Below are 10,592 nucleotides of genomic sequence, written 5' to 3' on the forward strand. Positions count from 1 at the left end.
CACTCTGTAGACCAGGCTGGCCTCGAACTCAGAAATCCGCCTGCCTCTGCCTCCCGAGTGCTGGGATTAAAGGCGTGCGCCACCACGCCCGGCTTGTAGTATTAATTTTTAATAAATCCTGATGCAGGATTGCTTCCTGCCATAGTGGTTTATGCTCCAGAATGAAAGACACACACACATAGCCATTATGTTTCAATATGCCTTAAGCAGCACATAGCTGGGCATCTGCCTGACTGATGTCAGGATCTACCGCCCGCCGATAAGTCCACGTGACTACTTCCTAATTCCTATGTTCCTTCTTGCCTGCTCCTGACCCAACTGAGGATCCTCTGGGCTGTTCTCAGTCGATCTCCATGGCAGCTCTGCTTCTCCCTCCTGACCACACCTCAGGCATGGTGGATTTCCTCCTTCTTCCTCGAGGTCCCATGCCTGGGAATCCTAAATCCCACTTCTTTCTCCTTTTCCCCAGCTATTGGCTGTTGGCATCTTTATTTGCCAATCAGAATCAATTAGAGGCAGGTTCCCAGAAACTAAGTGCAGACCCTCTCAGGCAAACAGTTTTGGGGACACAATTAGCTTTAGAGTACAAGCAGCTCCAGACATTAACAGCTTAGAGGCCATTGAGGAGGGCTAGTCCCTCCCTCACAATCAATTTGTGGACTTTTCCTCCCATTGTAACATTAGAGAGCTAAGCATTACAAAACACACACCTTTTAAAAAATTACATATTGATGGGCCAGTGGCATTTGCTTTTAATCCCAGCACTTGGGAGGCAGAGGCAGGCAGATCTTTATGATTTTGAAGCCAGCCTGGTCTACCTAGTGAGTTCCAGGACAGCCAGGACTATGTAGAGAAACTTTGTCATAAACAAACAAGCAAACAAACTTGATATTGATTGATTGGGTATGCATAATGTACCGGGATGCACATGTGGAGGTCAGAGGACAACATACAGGAGTCAGTTCTCTCTCTCCACCATAGTTCCCAGGTTGCCAGCGTGAGCAAGTACCTTTTAATTGCTGAGTCGTCTCACCTGCCCACAAGTTCCACGGGTGAAGATTTAAAGCATCATATGAAGGCGGAGGCATCTGCACCTTGTTGGGACTAAGGAAATGCTATTTCTTCGTCAAAAGAGTGGACCTGAGTTCTCTATCTGGTCCTGGGTGTGGGCAGAGACAGGATGTTCTGTTCTGCCCCAAAGAATAGAATATTATATCCTATTGTCCTATTACCCCTTAAGAGTAAACCTGACCATGATATGCTTAGAAAAAGACGATTTCCCTGGAAACATGATAGCGACATGGGAGGAATAATTATCCTCTTAATTCAATAATTCCCCTTAGCTCTGGTCCTCAAGGCAGCTGGTTCCACATCTTCACTGCTAAACTGGCCCACTTTTCTGAGTTCTAACTCAAAAAGTGTAAGTTATCTTTCCCCCTTTCTGTCTGTCTGTTTGTTTTTTAAAACAGGGCTTTCTGTGTGCACCTCTGCCTGTCCTACACCAGCTTTAGACTCCAGAGCTCCACATGCCTCTGTCTCCTGAGCGCTGGGGTTAAAGGTGCCTGCCACCACTGCCAGGTTTCCTTTTGTATCTTGTTTTTGAATAGCAAACTAACACGTTCTATGGGTTACATTTTTGTTGCTGTGATAGAATGGCCAAAGGCAACTTAAGGAAAACAAAATTTACTTTAGCATAAGATTCTGTGAGATTAAAAGTCTACCAAGGTGGAGAGGAACATGGCAGACATGTGGCAGGTCTGGCAGTAGCAGGAAGCTGACCAGGAAATGGGTGGAGGCTTTAGGTGCTCTAAGCCTGCCCTTGGTGATATACTTCCTTCAAGGCTGCACCCCCCACCCCCTTTACAAACAGCACAACCAACTGGGACCAAGTGTTGGAATGCCTTAGCCTTTGGGGACACATGCTTTCCTTGGCACATGGCTTCTCTGTGCTTCTCTGAAGACCCCTGCCCTAAATCTTTGCAGACATCTGTTGTTGTTCCGAACAACAAGCCTGACTTTCCCTCCTCTTCTCCACCTCCATCCTCCTGGCACTGCTTGGGACTTTAGCTTGCTTGCTTTGTTGCTCTTCCTTTCAAAGTCTAACAGGAGAGTCCCCCGGCTTCCTTCTGAGGCCATTTTCAAATTCTTTTATTGCCAGGTGTGTTAGTGCATGCCTTTAATCCCAGCACTCAAGAGGCAGAGAGGCTGGTGGATCTGACTCTGGTCTACATAGTGAGTTCCAGGCAAGCCAAGGCTACATAGAGAGACCACCTCAAAAATAAAGGCAAAAATCAAAATCCGCAACACACAAAAACCAAAAGAAAAAAATTATCAGTGAGAATAAGAATCCACAAAGGAAAAAGAGCCCTGATTTCTCTGTGACACCTTTCTTATGACATCTTCTGCTTGGCACCGTCCTTCCTAGTGTGACATTTTGGTGATGGACCGGGAACTCTCTTTTTGCCTCCCTTGGTCTTGTGTCATTTCACTCTGGTGCTTGTGGCAGTAGGTGGATCTGCCTGTATCCACCTACTGAAGATCTTGCTGGTATTGCTCTCCAATAAGACTAACAAGATAACAATTGTAGTATGGATTTCTTCTCCATGACATTCCCAGAGCCACCTTGGGGTAGAGAGTGCCTGTTAGCCACAATAACCAACTGAGCAGAACAATACAGTACTGTCTAGGTCTGCAATAATAGTAATGATACTCCCTCATTAATAAAAAGGGGAGGCCCATAGGTCCCTCAGCTGGGTTTCTAGTTACTCCTCTTGGCCTTCCTCCTAGGTGCATGTGATCTTGGGAGATTCTGGAGTATATAAGAAGTAGAAGACTAACTGAAACTGAGACTGAATGGTGTAGCTCCTGTGAGGTGTCATCAGTGACAGGGCGGGACTCTGAAGTGATACAGCTATTTGGGGTCACCCAATCTCCTATAAGTAAGTCTAATAAACTCTTTGGTTCATAAATATGGACTTCAGTGGGACCCTTACTTTGGTGTATCATTGGAAGGTTCATGAGAAAGGATAGGTGCACATCACCCTTCAGAAGAGCTTTATTAGGAGAGGGGGCCCTGCAGGGGGACCGCAGGATCAGGTCTGAAGAGGAGCTGGGAAGAGAGATAGACTGTTAAGGGCCTCGGAAGCCATAACCGGGTCTTGAAGGGTTTGACAAAACTCTTCCTGGGGAGACAGAACACACAACTACTCATCCCAGGTAAGGAACCCACAACAGAGCGAAGCCCACCTTGGTGAACCAACAAGGTTATTGAGGTTACTTACAGGGATATAGGTGATAGGTTACTTAAGGAACAGAAATGACTCAAAGACAGCTGCACAGCAGGCTGGGAGCCTGGAGCACACTGCACAGCCTGCAGGCAGGGGAGGAGTTTGGAGAGTCCTTTCCAGGTATGTTGGATGGCCTAAACCTCTTCCAGGCAGCCCAGCTGCTTTCTGGTTTGTCAAGGCAGCTGGTCTGGTCTGAGTCTACTGTGCAGCTTTTCTCCTCTCAGAGTCTTTTGTGCAGCTCAGTTTCACCTGTCTCAGCTTTTATTATTTCTCTGACAGGGAGGGACCAAGTGTATTTGGTCAGTTTCAAGGACTTCCTGAAACTATTTTGAATTTTTTAACCTTCCTGCTTAAGGAGTTTTCCTGAAGAATGGAACGCTCCAATCTTGGGGAAAACTGTTATACAAGGGGAAAACGAATCTTCCTTTCAAATCCAGAGATCAAAGTGGGCTTAAGTTTTTAGAATGGGAAGAGCTTCATACTATATAAACTAGGTTTGGGGCATAGACTTTGAGATTTCTTCCTATTCTGCTATTCTGTATCTCTAGAACTTTCTAGTGGGTGACCTGTTTCAGTTGTGTTTTCTGATAGTCAGAAATGACAAGGGAGTGTTGTCTTCTACTTTTTGTTGGATCTCATATATTTGCTGGTGGTATCCCTTGCTAGAATACTTTTATCATGGTCTAAAAGTCTCCAGCAACACAGCTGGAGTTATTTGGTCCAGGGAGCCCTGACAGGTAGAAGTCCACCTGCATTGGGTGCCTCCTTTTCTAGAGGCTGGGTCTTTTCATCTGGATCCATAGCTAGGCTTCTGGACAGAATTAGGGCTCCCCTAAAACAGCCTTTCTTTTATTCATTTTCTTCCTTTTTTTCTCCCCCTTTTCATGAGGAGGCTTCTTCGGCGACATCTTTTCTCTTTCATTCTCCACCATATTGAAACTACAATTTCCTCCCATCTATCTGTAAGAAGGCCCTCCAGCTCCACTCTTGGATTCTGCTATAGGTATGCGCCTCTCAGAGTGTGGTCCTCTTGGAGGTGAGGCAGAGAAAAGTGGGTGTCCCCAGGACAGCTAGGGGCAGGTGAGTATTGGGACTGGGAACCAGATTTACTCTGGAGTCTCAGAAAAGAGGAAAATCAACACTTGTCCGTACATAAAGCCTTCGCTTGTTTTCACTCTCCACAGCAAGCACCCGGCGAGGACCCTTCCAAAGTCTAAAGTACAATGAGAGAAGAACTCACTCAGGGAGTGAACTCCGCAAGGAGGAAATAAGAGGCAGAAGGAAGACCTCAGACAATAAATAGGGCTGTGAGGGAAAGGAAGACAGAAAAAGATAGAGAGGGTGGGAGCGACCTAGAGAGGGAGCAAGGAAGAAGCAAGAAGGAGGGGACAAGTGAGGCGATGAGTGAAGTAATGGACGCACGATGAAGAGGGAAGGAAGTAATGCAGGGAGAAACGAAGAAATGAATCAGGGAGGAAACGGGAAAGTGAGGGAAGGAAGAAGGCAATGAGGGAGATGGTGAGTGAAAGGGTGTGAAGAGACAAGCCAGTGAAGAAGCTATGAGTGAGGGTAAGAATGAGGCCAGGAGAAAGGGAAAGAAGGAGGGCCTAGGTTTGCACCTTCAATAGGCACCTCGAGGGTGGAGCTTCCGGACAGCGGATCCCATCCTTCGGAAGAGCAGCCCGGGTCTGACCCTTCATCCTCTCCCCGCCCCGCCCAACAGCGACCCACTCCCTAGAGTCCCCTTGCGCCTGCGCGCCATCCCACGTGACGGCGAGGCTCCGCCCCCACCTCCAGCCTCCCGCCTCCCGCCTGCTGCGAGAGCGGCCTCAGCTTGCGGCAGCACCAGGTCAGCTGCGAGGCATGTACCGTGCGGGCCCGGCAGCCCTTCGTCGCCGAGCTTGCGCTGCACGCGGGGATGGGAGAGGGAGCGGGGATGGCGGCGGGCGCGGAGATCTGGGCCAAGTACCGCGGGCGCCTGGGGCGGGCGCGGGCGACTGCCTGACGTGGCGGGGGCTTGGCCGGGCGACCCCCGGGCGTCCGGCGCGGGCCTGGCGCTGTGGCGCGGGCCCGCTTAGGCCTGCGCGTGGCTGAAGCGGACCGTGGCCCTCGCAGCCCGGTTGGTCAGGTTCTGTCGCCAGCCGTGGGTCCGAGTGTGGCCTCTGGCTTGTCCCCGTCCCTCGAAGCTATTCGAGCAGTGATTGCAACAGGCAGCGGGCGGGCCTGGCTGCCTCTCCCGGCGTGACCTCAAGCTCTTCAGCCGCGGCTGCGGTTGTTGAGAGAAGCCGGAGAGCCAGCGCTGTCAGTGCAAAATCCCCGGATTGTACTAGTTTAGATCCTGTACAGGCCGAACGAACGGACCTGTCCGGGCTCAACGGGGCCACCTTCTGCCCGCGGCTGCTTCCTAGGGTAAGGCCTGATCTCCGAGATGCTCCTCGTCCGTGCTTTGGGGAACAAGCCACAGAGCACGTCAACACCTCTTGGATGCTCCCTCCCACCCCCGTGGTAATAAGGACCCGCTCCCTCTTCTGCTCTTTCCAAGCTGCTGTTTTTCCTTTTGTTGCACAACTTACTTTGTGATTCGGATGCGTTGAGGACAGATACGGAATGGGAGCCCCCACAGAAGGTTGAGGATGCCTTTCCAGTATATGATTCGTTGAAGATTCCTCTAAAATTTGTTTCAGTGCACAGCTGTTTGTAGTAGCAAACAATGGTAGAGAACCTAGTTTATATGTGTGAGAGGGGCATGAAGTTATAAGCAGAAGCTAATGGAATGTATAGAGGAATATCGTAGATCTGCAGTCACCATAGTCTCCTTAATGTTTTGTCGTAAAAAAAAAAAAAAAAAAAAAAAAGAGTGAAGCCAGGTGTGGTGGCCCCTGCCTTTAATCCCAGCACTCTGGAGGTAGAGTTCTGTGAGTTTGAGGCCAGCCTGATCACCAAAGAGTTCCATGACAGCGAAGGCTGTTAGAAACAAGTGGTCTGTATGTGCACCTGGGTGAAGGTGCTCTAGAGACCAGCAGAGGGCGCCTCCACCCGATGTCAGCGCTGGGAGCTCCAGTTCTGGGCAAGAATAGTTTTGCATTAAGTGCACTGAGTACTCTAACCCCACCTTTTCCTTATAGGCAACTTTGTGATCTTTTTGTATCAGCACTCCAGAGTGGTGGAGTTACTGATCTTTTACCATCCTGTCTGGCAATACCAGAGATCCTGGATATTGTTGCATTCTTGATTGTACTAAGTTGCTTTTCTTGAACTTTTCTTGTGCTCTGCCTGTCCAAAGGAGTAGCCATCCTGTTTTACTGTACTTGTTTTTGTGGTGGCCGTTTAGAGAGCAGATGATATCCATCCCCTTCCAAGAGGGCAGACAGGCTGCTCAGCTGACAACTGTGAGGACCACCTCCACATGTGCGTAGTGGGGGAGGGTCAGTGTCTGTTAGGACAATTAGTCACCCACAGATGGGGAAGCCTTGCAGGAGGAAGGTAGCTGAGGTTTGGAGGTAGCAGCCAGAGTTTGGATAGCAGATACTGCTATAGAAACTAACCCTGAGATGCTTGTGAGACAAATTGTCAAGGGTAGAGAAGACAGGTTCACTATCAGAGCATGTTTGTTTTTTTTTTTTTTTTTGAGATTATATGAAGGTGCTAAGCAGATGTGATCAGCTTGAGTCACGGCCAGAATAGGACTATGAGAAACAAACGTGGTCCTCTTCAGAGGACTACAGGTGTCCCTATGGGTCTAAGAACTGGCAATGGGGCAGGCAGGAGAAGGAAGTAAGGTTTTGAGCTAAGCCACATGGAGCCCCAAGTATGAAGCAGGGAGATAGCACTTGGTAAGTAACCATAGTATGAAGCAGGGAGATAGCACTTGGTAAGTAACCATAGTATGATCACAGGAGTATTTTTGTTCCCCTGTTCAGAGGAAACTGGGGATGTTGATGTTGAAGCGAGACGAGAGTTAGGGAAATCCTTTGAAACAACAGTCCTATGCTGGGACTCCAAACAGTGGCCACTGGAAAAAATAAGGGGATGACTATTCAAGATATAGGAGAAGAATCAAGAACAAAGGATCATATAAAACATAGCCTTAAGAAGGAAAAGAGATCACTGAGACTAGGAGGTTTCAGATAGAAATGTAGTATGTAACTGACAAAAACAGACTAGTTAGAAGGGATTCTGGCTGGAGATGCCATTGAGAATACGTGCCCTGGGGACAGGGTGAATTGAAGGAAGGGAAGAAAGAGGTCAGGAGAGGAGGAATTATTCTAAGGTAGAGTTCCAGGCTGGAGAGATCCTAACCCAGAAATAGTTGGCAAGACATACTATAACCATCTCCAGGGCCTTGTGAGAAGGCATCTGGTTTAGGTAGAAGGAAGGTGTGGGTAAGCCAATAGAGGCCCTACATCCAGGAGACAGATGGAAGAGAAGGGAGCACATGTGATGGGAGCAGTAGAGGCTTGAGAGTGCATAGGTCCCGAAGAGGAGATGGGGTTGGGGACAAATGTGCTCCTTCAGTAATAAGAAGGCCTTTAGGCTAGTTTTCCCTCAGCATCTAATTTTCATTTTAAAGTGTACATACTTGGGGGCTGGTGAAATGGTTCAGTAGTTTAAGAGTGCTTACTGCTCTTGCAGAGGACTTGGGTTTTGTTCCCAGCACTTTGGTTGATGGCTCACAATTGTATTCCAGAGGATCTGACACTCTCTTTTGGCCACTGAGGGCTCCTACATAAGTAAAATTAATCTTTATTGTTACTTTATGTGTGCATGTGTGTACCACAGGTTATGAGGGGAGGTCAGAAGGCAATTTTGTGGAGTTCAGTCTTTCCTTCCATCTGTGTGGGTTTCAGGCATTGCATTCGGGTTGCTAGACTTACAGGGCAAATGTCTTTACCCACTGAGTCTGTTTTTTTTTTGTTGTTTTGTTTTGTTTTTTGACTTTTTGAGACAGGGTTTCTCTGTGTATCCCTGGCTGTCCTGGAACTCACTCTGTAGACCAGGTTGGTCTTGAACTCAGAAATCCACTTGCCTCTGCCTCCCAAGTGCTGGGATTGAAGGCATTCGCCACCACTGCCCGGCGAGTCTGGTTATCATTTTTTACTTTTAAAGAGATGGCAGGGAACTCTAAAGTGTAAGTAGAGTAGCATGAAGTGGAGAGGGTCCATGGCCTTCTAAATGGCTGACCTGTGCTAAAAGAACATATGGTTAGCCACTGGCCACAGGCCTCTAGCAACTGACTATAAACAGTTGTTTATGGTTCATTCATATGTGTGTGTGTGTGTGTGTGTGTGTGTGTGTGTGTGTGTTGGCAAAGGAATATTTGTAGTAGGTTTGTTTTCTTGGTTGAGTTTTTATGGCTCCTTTTAAAAATCATGTTTTTTTGCAGTTTTTAAGCATAATGACCAAATTATTAGAAGATAATCTTTAGTTTTTTGTTTGTTTGTTCTAGTACATAGGGTCTCATATAGCTCAGACTTGCCTCAAACTCCCACTGTAGATAAGGTGGCCTTGAATTTTTTAAAATGTGTGTTAGTTGTATGTGTGCATGTTTATATCTCTGTGCATGTTAGTGCATGTACCCAAAGAAACTAGAGACATCAGATCCCTCTAGAGCTAGAATTACAGGCGACTATGAGATTGTCGACATAAGTGATGGGAATTGAACAGAACTCTGGTCCTGTAAAACAGCACATGCTCTTAAACATTGATCCATCACTTTAGCCGCCCACCTCCACCCCCTACACACACACACACACATGCACACATGCGCGCAGATACACACAGAGGAGGGTTGGGTTTGGGGAGCAGCCCTGGCTTTTCTAGAACTCCCTTTGTAGACCAGGCTGGACTCCCAATTTATAGAGATCCACTTGTCTCTACCTCCTGAGTGCTGGGATTAAAAGCGTGCTCTACCATACCCAGCATGCACATATTCTCTTTAATTTTCCCTGTCTTTTTGTCCTGCCTCAAGTCTTCCAAACTCTTTTCTTTGCCCAATGCTGGGGATCAAGTGTTAGACCTCACACTTGCTTGAAAAGTGATTTACTGAAGCACACCCCATCCTCTTTTTTTTTTTTTTGGTTTTTCAAGACAGTTTCTCTGTGCAGTCTTGGCTGTCCTGGAACTCACTCTGTAGACCAGGCTGGCCTCGCCGCCTGCCTCTGCCTCCCAAGTGCTGGGATTAAAGGCATGTGCCACCACTGCCCAGCTCTATCCTCTTTTTTTATTCTATTTTGAGACAGGGTCTCTTAAGTTTCTGGGCTGCTCCTGAGTTGTGATCTTGCAGTCTCAGCCTTCCAGGTAGTTGAGATAACATTCATGAGTCATCATGGCAGCCTCAGACACTCTGTCTTACTGTAGTGCTGAAGGTGACACAATAAGATAAAGAGACCAGGTTATAAGACAGAAGGCCAAGTGGGACCAGGGTGGTGGGAAACAGGGTCACACTGAAGTCACTGTAACAGGTGCCACAGATGCAGTACTGTCAGCCTGTGTGTGTGGCACTGTGCCACCTACCTACCTGTTCACTCCTTGCTCCCTCTGTCTTGCAGCTGACCACAGTAGTGAGGGCTGGTGTGGCTGTCAGGATGGCTGAGGAGCAGGACTTTGCCCAGCTGTGCAGGCTGCCCACACAGCCCTCCCACTCCCACTGCATCAACAATACCTATCGAAGCACACAGCACTCCCAGGCCCTGCTCCGGGGCCTGCTGGCTTTGCGAGACAGTGGGATCCTCTTTGACGTTGTCCTGGTGGTAGAGGGGAAGCACATTGAGGCCCATCGGATTCTGCTAGCTGCATCATGTGATTACTTCAGGTAAGCTACCTACAGTTACCTTTTCTTTTTTGTGTTTGTTTTTTTCAAGAAAAGATTTTTCTATGTAGCTTTGGCTATCCTGGAACTTACTTTGCAGACCACGCTGGCATGAAACAAAGAGTGCCTGCCTCTGTCTCCCAAGTGCTGGGATAAGAGGCGGTCACTACCATGCCCAGCTTATGTTCATGTTTTCAGTGTTTTTATTGGCATATATTAACTATATGTGATAATGGGTTTCATTAGGGCATTCTGATACATGCATATAATGTGTTTTGATCATATTTACCTTAATACTCTTTTTTACACTCCCAAAGACTCCTTTCTTTTTCCCTGCTAACTCTCCTTCTATGTTTTTTTTGGTTTTGTTAGGTGTTTTTTTTTTTTTTTTTTTTTTGGTGATTTTTTTTTTTTTTTTTTTTTTTTTTTTTTTTTTTTTTTTTTTTTTTTTTGGAGGCACTCATAGGAAAGTTGAATGAGAGATTTATTTAGTGAGT

At 47.4% G+C, this 10,592-nt stretch overlaps 1 protein-coding gene across 3 annotated transcripts in view; it reads left to right on the forward strand.

Moving 5' to 3' along the window:
- Positions 1-5,068: 5,068 nt before the first annotated feature.
- Klhl22 (kelch like family member 22) overlaps positions 5,069-10,592 on the forward strand; it is a 35,004-nt gene continuing 29,480 nt past the window's right edge. The window contains exons 1-2 of one of the 3 annotated variants that reach the window (XM_021184726.1): positions 5,069-5,148; positions 9,836-10,098. In XM_021184726.1, coding sequence (XP_021040385.1) covers positions 9,872-10,098 — 227 coding nt within the window. In that variant the 5' untranslated portion in view covers positions 5,069-5,148; positions 9,836-9,871. Of the gene's footprint in view, positions 5,149-5,292; positions 5,697-9,835; positions 10,099-10,592 lie in introns of those variants that run through there. The other 2 variants (XM_021184725.2, XM_029470650.1) reach the window with 2 other exon arrangements.

The sequence above is a fragment of the Mus caroli genome, chromosome 16 (assembly GCF_900094665.2).
Source record: "Mus caroli chromosome 16, CAROLI_EIJ_v1.1, whole genome shotgun sequence".
In the NCBI taxonomy this organism is placed as follows: Eukaryota; Metazoa; Chordata; class Mammalia; order Rodentia; family Muridae; genus Mus; species Mus caroli.